Source organism: Poecile atricapillus, chromosome 1, assembly GCF_030490865.1.
Source record: "Poecile atricapillus isolate bPoeAtr1 chromosome 1, bPoeAtr1.hap1, whole genome shotgun sequence".
NCBI lineage: Eukaryota > Metazoa > Chordata > Aves > Passeriformes > Paridae > Poecile > Poecile atricapillus.
The window spans coordinates 41083122-41099791 of NC_081249.1; the positions used below are offsets into that span (position 1 = coordinate 41083122).

General features: G+C 39.0%; 1 protein-coding gene across 2 annotated transcripts in view; it reads left to right on the forward strand.

Annotated features, from left to right (window-relative positions):
- ABCC4 (ATP binding cassette subfamily C member 4) overlaps window positions 1-16670 on the forward strand; it is a 143168-nt gene that overhangs the window by 1069 nt on the left and 125429 nt on the right. For both annotated transcript variants that reach the window (XM_058839076.1, XM_058839083.1), the window contains exons 2-4: window positions 11342-11452; window positions 13588-13708; window positions 14341-14559. In XM_058839076.1, the coding sequence (XP_058695059.1) occupies window positions 11342-11452; window positions 13588-13708; window positions 14341-14559 (451 nt within the window). The remainder of the gene's footprint in view (window positions 1-11341; window positions 11453-13587; window positions 13709-14340; window positions 14560-16670) is intronic.

Consider the following 16670-nt stretch of genomic DNA (forward strand, 5'->3'; position numbering starts at 1 on the left):
TTGGTCTCTTATTAGTGGGGATCTCGGCGTGGGTAGACATCTGTACTCGAAGAGGTGAGGAACTGCAGCTCAACATTTTAGCTACTTTGAAATGTAGTAGGAAAACACGTGCAAAGTAAAACGGGAGAGCGCCAAGCTTGTTTGTCCCAGCCGATCCCATTTGGAAGAGCACGTACAGAGACAGCCCTTATCCTACTTCACCTGCTGTAGCCTGAACCAGGGTGCACATGTTGTGTGGTGGAGGAGGGGGAAGGAAGGGAGGGCATGGCAGGTGAAGCTCTTTTTTTGGAAGCCTCTGAAACACAAATAAAAAATTCTTTGATTCTATAAGCAGCTCTGAGCAGGTGCAGAAGTTCCCTTTGGAAGATAGGGGAATTTTAAAAACCCTGACAAATTTTAGCTAAACATATTTTTCAGTCAAGGATAAGTCCTCAGAGGTACTATGTGCAAAAAGAAAGAAAATAAATAAGTAATAATAAAAAAGGCAGGTTGTATACTTGTAAAGAACTCCCTGTGTCCAGCATTTTGGCTTTTACTCTGACACCAGGGATGCCCGAGTTGGAAACAGCTTTGTTGTGAAATCCAGGCAGAATGGGATGAACCTAAGTTGGCCCTGTTGCATTCCAGGACTGCTTCTAGACTGTTCCCTTACCCTTGCTGGGACCTTGTGGTGTTCCTGGTAGTTCTGCCAAATCCAATCCAGCTAGATGTGAAAAAGAAGCATGCAGTGCTCGTAGCCAGCTTTCTGACTGCTCATATCGTACCTTTTTTTAGGCCTTCTGTATCACTCTGCAAGTATTGCAGAGAAGTGTTCACTAGCAACAGTGAAGTACCTTAAATTTCCCTAGCTTTAGGCAAGCACCTGAAAGGCTCCTTTTACCTCACATGTGTTTTTAGGTTCTTACTTTGCAAAGGGAAAAATAGGTGGAAGGCTGTGCTTAGGGGATGACAGGTCTGCTAAAAATCCAGAGATCAACTGGGACTTGAGACTTCACAGTAAATGCTGTGTACAACCATAGGGCTTCTTCTTTGGAAAAGGGTTTAGTGGAGCCTGGAAAGCTTTAGAATTTTCCCAATGTCCTGTTTCTCAGGCTTTTATAGCACTGTAATTCACAGCAGTGAAAACAGCCTTCTAAATGGTGTGTGTGATCACTAGTAGCATCAGCCAACATGCAGTAGTATTTTCTGGGTGAAAATTTCAGCTGAAATGATACCTTCAGTGGGTAAAATTGAATAAGCAGAGGCTATCAGCTTTCTGCAAGTTAATACCATTTTGCATAAAATTCAGGAAGTGTTAAAACACTCTCTCATTTAGCTATAAAGCTAATATTGCCTGGTGCAAATAGGATCAAACTCATGGGAGGAAAAAAAGTCATGTTTTCATTGAGTTATAAAACTCAGGTAATGAGTGTGTAGGCTGAAGAGACATTCTTCTACCATTGTTCAAAGCTTGTCTTCTTACTTTTGGGTTGTGACTTTGGCAAGTATGAGCTTGATGAACATTAAACACTCCAGCAGTGCATTCATGGGAAAGAGGAGCATCTGGATTGTGTGTTAATATTGTTACTTTTATAATGTGTCCCTTGTGTAATGTTACAAGAATGAAAACTATTTATGACAGAAGTGTGAAGATCAGGGAAGTTGCAAAATATTCTTGTTTTTCTGTGTCTCTCACTGAATTATCTATATTAACAGAAGTTTATCAAAGCCCAAACTGGTCTTCTGGATGTTTCAGATATTATTCGGATATATCCTGACTTTCAAGAGTCACAATTTCCATGCTCACCAAACTTTTTGAAGCCCTGGCTGGTATTTCAGTTATAGTTTAGAATGCTTGAATTTCTGATTTACGTCATCTATGTTGTTAGGTTGTTGGTTTTTTTATTGCTGGCTCAGTTTGCTGGTGAGAATGAGGATTCTGAAGGATGGGTAGGAGGGTTTGCTTTCTTTTTAAGGTTTGTCCAAGGAAGAGAGGATTCAATTGTGGTTTTCATGTTTAAACAGCTATTCAGTTGTAGCAAGTTTGGGAACTGAAAAAGCCTTATAGCCCCCCATGCAGTTGAGAATTGCACTTTTTGCATATTTTTGTTTTCTGATGTGGATGGTGGGGATTATTAAATTAATAACATTAGAGAATAAGAATATTTCTCATTTCTAGCTATGAACCCATCTTTGAGCTTGCATGTTCATTAAGTAGTAATTGTATCTTTATTTGCTCAGACCACTTGTTCCCTTGAGTTAATAAAGATGTTTTTCTGTATAGTAGGTGAATTTTTATGCATTCTGCTATTTGGACATCAAATCCACTTCAGTGGAAAGTTGCAAAACATAGACTGTGATTAAATTTTTGACAGACTGGGTAATTTTATGCTGTTAACAATATGAGGAGGGCAAGCTGGAACACCCTGGAAAGAGTATCCAGAGTTGTTATGCAGAGAAGTAAAAGAAGTTAAAGTTCTTCTAGATTTCATACAAATGTGTTACTTCATTTTAATAATAATAGTAATTACTTATCTGTCACAGACTTATCATGATTATGACAAGTGTTTGTTTTTATTGGAGTACTGAACGCTGTCATCATCCCCGGGCTGGATGCCTTTTCACATCATGACTTGACATGTGGCAATTGTGATTACATTAACAGCATTAAAACGTGATCTGAAAGCTTGCACCAAGGCATCTACAGAGTTGTTACTCCAAGAAATAAGTCAATGATTGATTTATCATTACATTTTAGTGTCTGGCAGCATTTTTTTTGACTTGCTACACGTGTGCTTTGGGGAGAATGACAAAACCACTTAATCTTCATGGTTGTGATATGCAGTGGCAGAGAAGAGTAAAAAATAATCTTCATTTTTGGGTTTAAGTGTGAATTGAATGGGGTAAACAAATATGTAAGTCCCAGGATTTTGAGTGAGGACTGTGCAATATGTAGCTGCTTGTCTGGCCAAATGTAGTCAAGTCACAGATTTCTCTTGTAGTAGTGTAAATAGTTACACACCTTACTTAACTTCCTCCTCTCTCTTCCCTGTGGCTTAGAATTGGAAAGGCCACTGACTGATTTCACTGGATTTCTCAGGCAGCCTAAGTATTGCCTGCTTGTCTGTCTTCAAGTGTTTCTTGCCTTGTATTGAAAGAAGCTGGAAAGAATTCATCGTTGTTCTTGGATATTTGAACTGGACTTCAGTGGTGCCACCAATAAAGTTGGCTTGTGTTCTTTAATGTGTCAGTGAACAGATTAGACTGAGGATTTTACATTTACTTACCATCAAAATATCAGGCTTTGTGACTTGCCTGGGATCTTGTCTGATGTTCCGTGAATTCCTGTGGTCAATGCCGGAAATTGATCATGGTAATACCACTTTATAAAGATCTCTGAGGTATGCAAGTTTAATTATTGACTTACTGGTGCAGAACAGTTGTGGTACTATAAGAAACTCTGAAGAAAATGAAAGCGTTCTCACTATAGATAAACAGAAAATTCATTTTCTGCCCCCAGAGGTTGAAATCACGTTTGCTTCTCATTTTCTCCTGGATGAAAGAAGACTGAGGATCATATATACAACTTTTTTTGAAAGATAGTGCCTTGTTTGTTCATTTATCAGATATTTAATGTCCTGCTGTCAAATCTAAATAATTTGTCTCTGGAACTATTGCATTAATTTTCAAGTTTTGCGTGCTTATTTACAATATGTCTGTATTGTGCAAAAGAAAATACTTGAAAATTATTGTTTATGAGCTAGTGAAGTTAAAATATGTGAATAAAGAGTGCTAAATAGATTGTATGGGTTACAACAAGTGTGTATAAACTGTTGAAATGTTAGCATTTGCTATCTACTGTAAATATCTGTGCTTAGATATGCAGTTTGATGAACTGTTAAGAGTATAACGAAACACAGACTATTTGCCTTTGGAATGCTTATGTAAAGCCTGCTATATCATTGATGAGAAAAAAATGGCTTCTAATTCCTGCAGAACCTCAAAATTAAGATTATTTTCATGGTGTTGTTTTTTTTATTTTTCCAAAAATAGTTTCCTATCCTGCTTCTAGAAAACTAGGCAATATGTAGGGTAGAGGAGGGAGATAACCCAATTAGATTTTGGGAGTGGAAGGTTAAAAAGACCAGTCATCTATTTTATGTAATTTGTTTAGTATCCCTGGCACCGTACCACTTGTAATAACAGTGGGAACTCACAGGGCACTTTAATTCTCCCTATTTCCATTGCTTGTCAGAAAGGATGTTAATACAGAAATTCCCACCGTGAGGTCCTTCTTTAGTGAGGAATTACTGAAGTTTTTTTTTTTTATAAGTCACAATCTTCAGACCTTTACATCAAATCTTTAGTACCTTGATATTTTTCTTGGCCTGTGGTTGTTGCATTTGGAATTGATATTTTAATGATAGTCTTTGAAATGCCACAGGTACAGGTGATGCCAGCCCTCTCTTCCCTGCTTCTGGTCCTGCAGAATGTGTTAGTTTGCAGTATGCTCCCTCCATTCTTCTTGCCATGTCTGTGCTTCTTGCTGTCTGAAATACTAGGAGTATGCTAGATGAATAAGGTAATTTTGTACCTGGCTGATGAACAGCATGAAAGCAGCCTGCAATAAAAGTAGTCAAGTACCAGTTGTGTTACTGTCAGTATCAGAAAGTGGGTGTTCAGGAGCTTAGCTGCTCACACTGTGCTGTGAAAAAGCAGCAGCTGGGAAGATGAGATGGAGCTGGGTATCAAAGGTTAATACAGTTCGTATTGAAACTGGAAGCCTGAAGGGCGTTTTTGAGTTAATATAGCTTTGAAGTAATTTCATTGTATTCCTATTTTTTCCTTCTGTAAGCAATGAGAAAAGCTGCCCTTAAAGCCACGTTAAGCTGGGGAGGGAAGTTGCAACCAAAACACCAGTTGAAAAGCATCTGAAGAAATACCAGGCTTACTCTGTTTATTCTTGTGGACGACTGCATTTGTAAGGGGAAGTGGGAGAAGGCAGCTTGCTAATGAAAATGGATGAACATGCGAAATGGAGGGGTTTAAAAGAAAATCACATGTTGACTACAAACTGTTGCTAGAATATTTATGAATTCTTGCAGAATAACTCTGGGGACTGTCAGTGTGTGTGTCCTTCTTTCTGTACATCCCATGCCACCAGTGATCCCCTGGACTGAGAGCAAGCACATAGCAGTGCTGAATTGCAGTGCTGGTGTAGAGTGTCAGATTGCAAAGGTAGGTAATGCAAAGGTACAGTGAGGCAAGCAGGCTCCTGAGGTCTGGAACCAGGAGGAATAAGCAATTTGCATTATTATCCAAAGGGCCTGTGAGGAAACCCCATTTATTTTATCAAAAAAGCCATCTCCAAAGTAGGTGATTAAAGAGAAAGAAACATGTGTTACTTTGCAGCTTAGTTGTTGAAGTAGTGCTTCCAAGCTGCTCAAGGGAGACAAAATCCTAGTGTTACGGAAGAATTTGGGTAAACAAAGACTCTCCTGTGCAACTGTTGAAAAATAACTGGACATTGAGTGTAAACAGGTGATGGTTGTAATGTAGTGCACAAATAAGCTTAAGAGGAACGGGGAAAATACAGTTCGTAAACCACCTCTTTAAGGAATTAGTTGATGAGGGTGTACCGGATGTAGCTTTGACTGGGTGCTGTAAAATTATCCAGAAATTAAACTTCTGCTTATTATTACAAATAAAGAAAATATTTTCCTAACCAGGCAAGCAGTCTTGTGTAGTCTGATTTTTCTTATTTGTCCTGGGATAAAGCAGGAGCTCTTGTGAAACTGGTGAGAAAGAAATTTTGCACTTTTGCAGAGGAAGGTACTGTAATATGCAAGTGGCTGACTGTGGGATCATAGTTGTGGAGCTGGTCCAGGCAATTGAGACTTGTGGGTGTACCCAAGGCCCTTTCAGACACATCCTTTGATCTTACATTTTTTATTTGTGTCGGCTTTGTAATGTAATTGCAAATGCTTCTTGCCTGATGTTTTTTTTAGACTTTATCGGTTCATGAAGAACTTACAATATATGCTTGGGTTTCTAGAAAGCTCTGCAAGCCTGCTCTGCAGTGTGGGAATGGTACTTCTTTGAGTATTTGCAAGCAGGACATGATACAAATCCAGAGGTACAGCAGGTCCCATCCCTGGGTTAATGAACCCATTTGAGCTGGACACTGCTATTAGTTTCATATACCTATCTGTAATGTATTTCTTCTTTTGCTGATTTTGGGATGATAGGAAATCTAATATACAAGCTTTCTTGTTTAGGAAATGTTATTTCATGTATGTAGCAGAATAGCATGACTAGCCTTAATGATGCTGCCTTTTGGATAGCAGGGCCTGTTTCTCTTTCATGCTGTCTTTGAAGAAGGGAATGGCATGTCTTAGGAGAGTAAGCAAATACTGTCTTAGCTTTTTCTGCAGATCATAGAGGCTTTCCAGTATATTGGTGGAGTTGCTGTCAGAACAATTGGAAAAAATTGAACTTTCCTGAGCAACCAAGTAAATTGTGGTTGGTTGACTGTGTTGTAATCTTAAAGGGTGTGTAACGTCAGGGCCCAGGAGTAGGGAAATGCAGGAAGTGAATGTTTATATTGTGGTCGTTGTGTATCTACTAGTTCAGAAATGAATCACTTTCTTTTTTTATCATTGCCCAGGATACTGATGCAGAGGTGAAAAGCCTTTTGGGGTCAAAACACTGATTTACTGCTTTGCAGTTGGCTATCTCTGGGTTTGCAGCAGGTTATAGAGTGATTTTTTTTAATTTGTTTTTTTTAATCTTTATTCCAAGTGACATCAGTTTTTTGGCAGTAACAGGGCATGTTTCCAGACTGACGTCTTTGATCAGCTAATCGGTTTGATAGAACAGAGGCATTCCCAGCAGAGCACAAGGTACTCAGGATTCTTACAGATACTCATATGTAGGTCATGCTAGGAAGAGTTTGGGCTAAGCTCTTTGAAAGGCATCATGTGAACCTTGTGTTCTGAAAGAGTAACTAAAATGAGGCAATATGTAAGAAAAAAAAATAAATTCAAAATTCTTAGCAAACAGGAAAGTACCTGGGGAAAAATAAGGAGAGTTACTAAGCAGTCCTCTTTTTGTTTAAGTTGAACAGCTTCTTCAGAAGGAAATACAGAAAGGGAGTGTGAGTCTTATCTCCTCAGCACATTGTTCCTTTCTTTCTTGTGGTAAAATAGATTGGTATTGAGCCCATCATTGGGGTGGGAGAAGGGGCTTAGATGACTGTCTATATTTATCCTCAGTCTCTTTAATTTTGGTTATTATTTTAGCTTTTTTATTAAAGAATAATGCAATTTGCACAGGTTCTGTTTTCATAACAAATGCTATTATTTTTTTTGTTTTGTTTTTAGTACTCCTTGAAGAGATCTGTGGTAGCTGATCTCTGTTCTGACAAAAGACATACCACTCTAATGAGTAGTCTTCCTTTAGGGCTACGTTGGGGTTTCAGGGATGTTCTTTATTTATATAGGCCTTTGCTGTATTCATCAGCCTCCTCTAACAGTCCTCTGACAGCGCTCTAATTTAACTGAGCCTTCAGGCAAGAGGAGTCTTGGTTGGTTTGCATGTTACAAGTGTGTGACTTGAGTAACAGCAGGCTGTGTGAAATAGGTTGGTCTCAGTTCTGCTGTGAGTGCAGAGAATTCCACAGGGCATCATCTGCATGGGGCATTCAGGTAGAAACTTTTACTTTAATAACTGAATGTGAACATGTGCTAAGTCTTCTGTCTGGAAGTAGACCTTCCAGCATAAAGTTCTGGATGCATCAGTGAAATGGTGATGCTCAAACTCTTCTTGCTGTACTTAGAGTTTGCAGAAGACCTCATTCTTGGGATAAAAGCCCTTCAGGTACTAAGCATCATTTGAAAAGAAAAATGTTTAATCTTCTTCTAAAGGTCTTTATACAACATAATGTTAAAAGCTTTTTTACTCTTGAGAACTCTGTAGCAGTAGCTCTTGAAGATGGGTATTTTGGGAGGACACTAATCAGAAAGGTCAACAATGGGTGATTTTTTAAATTTTTTGAGTTTTTTATACAATTTTTTCCCTCACCTTACAGAAATGTGGACTTGTGCTGAGTCTTTGCTATGTTGTCCATTATAATAAATGAGTCACAAAATGAAATACTACAGTTTTCTGCTTACTCTGGATGGGTTATCCTTGCCTTCTTTAATGTCAACATAGAGGTTGTAGTGCAATATATTACTATTTTCAATGTTATGGTTTTAACTAACGGAAGAAAGGGAGAAGCCCTGAAGTTGCACCAGGTCTCACTGGAACTATTAGTCTGACAGCCTTGAGACTTCTGGCAGTTTTTTACCTTGCACTATCATCTCTCATCTGCTCCTTAAATGTTTTTCAAATTCACTCCCACTGTAGGTACAGTGTGGAGATGGGGGGACAAGGGATTTACTGCAAACTGTAAGAACTCCTCAGTGGTGGTGGGCATCAGTGAGTTGTTTTGAGTTGTTCTGAGAGTTTAAGGACAAAGGCTAAACTAGATGGCTCTTACAGTCCTGACACTTGAGAGTGTTGTCTTTCAGTTGGTTACTTTTCAGTGGACTGCACATCTGTGGTCAGCACTTGCTGCTCTTGGCTGTAGTGTGGAATCAAATACTATCAGGATTGAACAGTTGCCTTCAGAAGCGTTGTTCCCTTATTCTTTTTGTTGCCTGCTTGCTTTTTTGAAAAATGTGTGTTCCACTGAGTAAAATTAATAGGACTGTTTTTATTTTTTAAGACTGTATATTTAAGTCTGATTCTAAAGTGTCTTTTGTTTTCCTCTGCTGCATGCAGTACTATTCAGCACTGCTGAGGCCACAGCTGGGGCCCTGAATCCAGTTCTGGGGTCCCCAGTACAAGAGAGACATGGACATACTGGAAAGAGTGCAGTGAAGGGTCACAAGAATGATTAAGGGTTTGGAGCATCTCCTCTGGGAGAAAAGGCTGAGAGAGCTGGACCTCTTTATCCTGGTGAGGAGATCAGAGGGATATCATCAATGTAGATGAATTCTTGAGAGGAGGGTGCAAGGTGAGCAGACCAGGCTCTTCTCAGTAGTGTCCAGGAGTAGGAGCAGAGGCTATAAACTGAGTAAAAAGAGGTTCCTCTGAACATCAGGAAACACTTCTTTGCTGTAAGGGTGATTGAGCACTGTCTGAGGTTGCTTGGAAGAGGATATGAATTGTGGAGATCTTCAAAAGCTGTCTGGATGTTGTCCTGTACAACCAGCTCTAGGTGGCCCTCTGCTTGAGGCCCAGCTGACCTCTGGGTGTCCCTTGTGACATAACCCCAGCCTTTCTGTGATTCTGTAATAAATATCCTATTTATGTTCCTTGTTAAACGTCAGAACCGGTTTTGTTTTCACCACTTGGCAGCAGTAGCCAGTGAAATCTCATGACCATTTCCACAGATGGGAGAGGGATTTATCCCTTATATTATTTTCCTGAAAGGGCTGCCTCATCCTGATTCTCATGCTAGGAGAAAGATAACTTCAGCCTCTGTCTGAAAGGAGATCTGACTTGTTTATGGATCCATCATAGGCTAATACTGATGTTGCAAGAAAAGGAGCACTGAGTATCCATCGGCCTCAGGAATGGACTGAAGTCTGCAGATCATTCCCTTAGCTGCTTGTCCTGGAGCAAACAGAGGCTATCTCATCCAGCAGGCAGAAATTACTTGAATGGCTTTGAGGTTATTTGCCTCATATCTGCTTTTCACCTGTGGTCAGCTGCAAGAACTGAGGCGAAAGAAGACGTGTCTCAATGGAACAGGTTCCTTGTGTCAAACCAGGCAGAAGTTCTGCTGCTGGTTGGAGCAGTTGGTCTATGAGACCTTTTATCAGGACCTTTTGTGGGGAAATTGTGATAATGACTTGGGCCTTGATGCTATTTAACCATAAAGTACAAGCAGCAGAGTTGTCTGACAAGTACTTTGTTTCTAATTGTACTTTTAACATACTTTAAGAAGTTAACAGCTCACATAAACAAATCTTCAGTACTCACTCCAGGAGTTTAAAAAGGGCTGTTAGGCATCAAAGGTGCTACTCTAGGGATAGAGACTTACTTTTTTTGAGTGAGTCACGAAAACACTGTGCTAACATGCTAAGTAGTGAAGGAAAAACACTCTATAATCCCATTTGTTACTTGCAGTTGTGCCATGGAGCCTGGGAAAAAGGTTTTTACAACAGTGCTATCTTTGAAGAAACTTTCTGAGCCTCCTCTAAGGTTCTGCCTGCCCACCCACCCTCTATAAAACTAGCCAACAACCTTCTTGTAAGCCAGTGTATACGCACTTCAACTGGAACATGCCCTAGCAAGAAATGTAGAGCAAGTTGATGAGGATTCATAACCACTGTTGTGGTTGTGAATAAATAAATACCCTCATTGTAAACCAACTCAGTTTTGAAATCTCACATGTAGGTCTTCCAGAAAATAATACATTTCATCTGGCACACCACGCATTCTTCTAAGAACTGTGTTGGTGAAGTTGGGGAATAATTAAGTATCAGAAATGAAGCAGCAGTTAAGAACTTTCACAGGCAATTGAGATGAGACAGATAGCTTGCCTTGAGTGCAAGAGTATTTTTTCCAAAACATCCCTGACTTCTTGATTTTGATGGTGTTAACCAGTTGAGAAAGTACTTGTAGAAAAAGCCTTGGAGCCAAAATCCATGTCTCCTGGAAACAAAATACCACAAATTCAGTAGAGAGACAAACTAAATGGAAAACTGCAAGTTCCCTAACTCCATTGTTCCCACTAAGCCATGCCTGTTTTGCATTTGTCATTCCCTTTTTCTCCATCTGATTGACAACTGTAATATCCATTATTTTCCCATTTTTACATTTCATGGATTATGTTTAAATTACTACCTTTAATACTTGTCAGTTGAACAGCAGCTACTTTTATCCTCAAGTAAATGTTACCAAAAAAGGCCTTTTAGTGTGCATTACAATTTTATTTACAGCTGTCAATATTTTAACCGTTGGGTTAAGTTCTGTTTTTTTCCTTAATATTTAAAGAAATGCTATTTTTGCTTGAGTGTAAGGAAACACCTTAAAGAAAACAATTCCCTTAGGACCAAGAATGGTTATGGTGGCTGTCTGGATGCCTGGGGGTAAGGTGCTGAGGGCATAAAGAGATTTAGGAAGTGGGAAGTGCTTTACCATTTGCGAGATAATGGTTGACTTAATTCTTAGATAAAAGTGCAGTGAAATTCGTAGATCTTGAATGATTCAGGAGGAGGAAGGAACAAGGTAAAAGACTTAAATTATTATGTAAAGAAATTACTTTTTGGTCCGCTGATCACTTTACTAATAATTTGTATTTAACTAGGTGGTTGAATCCCTTATTTATTATTGGCCATAAACGGAAGCTTGAAGAAGATGATATGTATAAAGTGATGCCAGAAGATTCCTCAGAGAAGCTTGGAGAGGAGTTGCAGTGGTAAGGAGAAAAACTGCAAATTACTTTGTGTTGGAAGGTACAGTTGTTCTCTTTTATTGTATTAATGCTGGAGAAGGTAAAAATCTTATTTCTATTCTAAAATTAAAATATGTTATTGTAAAGTTTAACAAGGTTAAAAATACTGAATAATTTATGGTAATAAGAACTATGATAATTTGTTTACCATAGAAGCTTTTTTAATTTTTTTCAAGTTACACATAATGGAACTGGGTTAGAGTATTTCTCTTATGTTATTTAGAATTAACTTGACACTTTGCAGAATGCTTGCGAAAGACAACTTCTGATCAACTGTAAGGGTAGTAATCCTTAATAAATGTGTGAATCTTCTGTCCTGTGGTAAAATAGCTGTGGAAACTTCAAATTGCTTTGTGTAAAAGTGGAGAAAAAAGTTTTATACTTTATTTCTTTTTGATTGTTTGTTTGTTTGTTTTGTGCCAGTTGAATTAAGTGACCCTTCAAATATATGGGTGTATATATGTATGTTGAAAATCTGCCACTCACTGGTAAAATGGGAAAGATGCCTTGGACAGCTAAAAGCATGTATCTAGGAGGTGTTTTTACTTGTTTTTAAGTACCTTTTCATAGACTGTGTACTGGTTTGTAGTGTTACAGACTCAGGGGGATCTATCTTTTAGTAGGAAAATATCTTCAAATAATTACTATTTATATAAATTGTTGTGAACCTTGCAATAGAGAGGATTTTTGTCTTCAAATAATCTTCTACTAAATATAGTTAGAGGAAAAGATGCCTCTTAGTGAAAGGTAGCCTTGCTGTTTCTTGCCTTTACACTGCAGGCAGAGCAGATGGACTTTCCCAATAGTTTGATTGGAATGAGTGACTCCTCAAGAAGCAAAAAAAATCCAGAAGCAAAAGGTTATGGCTAAGTCTGACATCACCCTGCTCTGGATAAGTTAACTGAAGAAAGAGGGTTGGTGATAAGCTTGTAGGAGTTGCTGCTTTTAATGTCTTTGTAGCTGGAGAGCTTTGCCGAATTCCATGGTTGTGTCTTGAAGCAGTTCGGGGACTTGGCTGTAGGGGAAGATGGACTTTTTCCAATGATTTTTATAGTAAAAGCACACACTTGCAGGAGTCAGGAAATGATAGAAATAAAAAATGAGTGGTTTCTAATTCTTTAGTGTACTTGACCAAGAAGCAGAGAATATAATTCATAAGTAGCTGCCTCTGGAAGCAGTCTTTTCTCTTGAGCCAAGAAATCCCATGGAACCTACACAGTTTGTGTTTTCAAAGCATGTAGACAATAACTCTGTAATTCTTGTAACAAAAAAAAGAGGGGTAAAAAAAAAGTTCTTATCTGTATGCTTTGAACTTTTGTGCCTTGTTGCAAAATAGTTGGTTTTCATGCTTTAGATTCATTTCAACCGTCAGACTATCAAGGTCAGAGGTTTGGCAGAAAACACTTAGCCTTCAGAAGAAAGGGGGAGGATCCTGTCTGACAGCAGTGTGTTTTAAGGAGTCTGCTTGAATTGTGATACTTTTTTGTTAAAATCATGCTGGCTATTACTGTCTTTGGTTTTTATGTGAACAGATTGTGTCCTCCTTGTGGGCAGACATGTGGTAATGGGAAGGTCTTTGCTGCTCTGCTGAGGAATACTCACCTTCAGAGAGGTGTGGAGAGGGTTGGGTGACAAAATCCTCATCCTCTGATGTGGTAGAAAAAAGATAGGGCCAGACATGGGAAAGGGTTGAGCATCAAAACCTCTCTGGGGAAGCACAGAGCATATGGATAAAGTCACTGCTGCCTCAGTTTAGTCCTTGGTCAGGAGATCATATGATAGTGGGCTCATAAGTAAGGTGAGTGGTGACTGAACTGAGAGGAGAAGAAATAAAGGGAGGGTTCCTCAACAGCAAATATGTCAAGGTCGATAATAGTCAAGAGTGGTGAATTGTTTTTCATTGACCAAAAGCAAATAGGCCTAAGTGCCAAATGTTTATGTGAATGAGAAGACATTATTATCTTTAATTCCTTTTGTTTTATTAGATTGTATTAAGGTGATCAGGACAATCTGGCTGTTAGTCTGAAAGTGTTTTGTTTTAGGTAATTGCCTTGTGATTTTACTTTTGTTCTCCAACATATTTGCACTTTGTTTGTCAGGTACTGGGATAAAGAGGTGCAAAAAGCAAAAAAGAGAGGAAAAACACCACATTTAACAAAAGCCATTATTCTGTGTTACTGGAAATCGTATTTAGTTTTTGGAATTTTCACAATGATTGAGGTAAGTGGTGTAAAATGTCACAGGACCTACTTCTTGGCTAACAGCAATGTGAAACTTCTCCTCTTAGATTGCATGACACGTACTGGTAACTTGACTGCTCAGAGAACCTGGTAGTGTTCTTGGAAAGGTAAAAGAGAGCTATAGCCCTGCAGAGACTGAAAAAACTGAGTCATAACTGCAGGATTATGGAACAGAGAGCTCATTTGAATGCATTATTTTTGAGACATCACAAACAATTGACTTGCTTTGTAAGGCTTATCTGTATTTTATGTGTCTGAGTGGGGTGCCCAATAGAGGGTTTTTTGCTCTCTCTGTAAGTGGCTCTAAAGGACACATGACATTTTAAAAAATGGAAGTGTAATACATACTCGTGCAATTTTTATAACATCAAAGGGTTTTTTGGTAATTGAGAAAGTTCTCTTTGAAGTTCCAGCTACATTTTAATGTGGAACATGTTTCTTTTGGATTATGTGTTGATAAAAATTGGCTTGACACTTTAGAGCACAATAAAGACAAAATAATAAAGGATATGACTTGCGGCAGTACTTGGCTCTTCCTTGCCTGTTTACAGACTTTGTTAGCACAGTATGATATGAAGTTACTAATACTTTCCCCTCTTCCTTCTCTTTCAGGAAACCCTCAAAATAGTTCAACCAATTCTTTTGGGAAAAATTATTGAATTTTTTGAAAATTCTCAAAAAGAGGAAGATTTGACTTATGCATATTACTGCGCAGGTGCTCTGTCTGTGTGCACGCTTATTCTGGCTATAATGCACCACTTATACTTCTATCATGTACAGCGGGCTGGCATGAAGCTGAGGGTAGCTATGTGCCACATGATTTATCGGAAGGTAAGCAGACCTGGTCACAGCTGTATTTTGTATTTGGCAGCTGCTCTGTTAAGGGAGTTTAAAAATGCACTTATTTATTATGCTCGTGCCTGCAATTCCGTTGAAGTTACTCATTTGTAGAGACCTAATGCATGCGGAATATGTCGGGCCTTAGATGTACACATGTGGCTTTGCTTTCTCTTTTTGCTGAGGTGTCTGGATGACACCTTCAGGCCTGCCTAGTGAAGGTGGTGAGTCAAATAGCCCTAAAGTGTTGGAGAAGCTGCTTTTTTTGCCTCCTGCTGCTGTTGGGGAGGAGCCCCCCCATTTCTTTTGGACGTGTTGCGTGCAGCGTAGAGCAGGAGAGAGCTCCCAGGAAATGCTGGCAGCTACTCAGCCTTGCAGTTTGATCTCAGGGGAGGACGTGGTGCTTGGATGTCACCATATGCTGCAGCACTCTCAGTCTCCTGGGAACTGCTTCGTTGTCCAGGTTTCTTCCCACCCCTGCTGTGGTTAATGGCAGGAGTTATTTATATTTTATTCCGTCAGTGCTGTAGAACTAGTAGTAGGTTGTCTCCTTTGCAGATCAGAGGCTGCTCCCCTCCCTTGGGGCATCCATCAGGTTCCCTCAGGGAGTGGCAGGAGGTCTGTGAAGTGCTACTTCACCTTCCAGGCAGGCTTGGCATCTTCACCTTTAGTATCCCTCATGTTTGAGGGGGAAGAGAGAGAGGAGCAGACAAAAGAGAATCAAAAGCTCAGAATCAAGTGGAATCCTAAAGGCAGGGAGATAGAGTTTTGTATTACCATTTACTGATTTTACTGTGGGAGTACTGAAGCCCTCCACTAAAACCAGTGAAATGTGAGAAGGGGTGAGCTGTGGCTTCCATGCTGTCACTGTCCTGATCAAGAAATAGCTGTCCTGAACTACAGATGGAGTTGAGGCTGCTGTCAGAGAGAAAATGGAGCAACAGGAGTTGAGTTTTACCTATAGGAGGGATGAAATGCTCTCTTTGATGTGCTCTGGGCAGCAAGCAACTGAGCAGTGAGCCCTAGTTCACTCTTCTGAAGCTGTTGCCAATACCCAAACCGTGAGTCTGTCTGCTTCCAAGCAGGAAATCTACTGAGAATGCTGAAAGGGAAAATGCCCCGTCTTTCTATCTTCAGTGCTGCTGGAATAGTGACCCTCAATTTCAGACCTCAGCAAAGAAGTTTAATTGACGAATCAAGACTACAGTTTCTTTGGAACGTTAAGAAATCCACATTATTTTAACCATTAAACATAGGTTCCATTAACTTAACACCAACATTTGTGCCACTGGCGTAGGTCATGTGAAGTTTTTGGACAAAGCAGTAAATTGAGGAGAGTAAAAATGTCCTCATTTTAAGTGGTGATTACTTTTCATATACACATTTCTTCTCTTCCTCTTTTAATACTTTGGAAAGGATCCTCTGGGAACTTGGCTTTAACATGGCACAATGTTTTCTTGTACATAATCATCTCTCTAAGGTATTAATTTACCAAACAGATTATCAAAACTAAATTAATGCAAAACGTATATAGTGATGGTGTTTGTTGCTGGGTTGATAGTGGCTTAGAAGCTTGGAAAACAAATATTTGTAATATGCAGGCTTGTTTCTAGAGATGGGATTAAATGGAAAATTAATCTGCCCTCGTGTTTACTTCTGAGAGTGAGAGTTGAGGTAACAGCAGAACACTGACAAACCTTTCTAATAATTTGTCTTCATTATGTGCTACTTATAAAAAGGTCATATTTTCTCTTTAACCTCATACAGGATTTCGAAAGAAACCTGGGTGTTTATTTACCAGCACTTTAGCAGAGTTTGTTAATTGCTGTAGAAAATAAAATCTTGGATTTGTAAGGATAAATAGATTGGATATGAGAGCATTCTTAACACAGAACTTCAAGTGTTCATAATTAAATTTTAGACCCTTTTTCATTTACTGGAAAGTTCAAATCTAATTTGCAAAGACCCTGTATTCAAACTCTTAAGAAGTTTTGTTACCAGTAAGAAGTATTAGTGATGCACATAGAAAACTTGTAACAAAAATGAAAATGAAATCTGTCTCGTGTGGACTTGGAACTTAGTTTTTAAATCAAAGGCTACTTTTG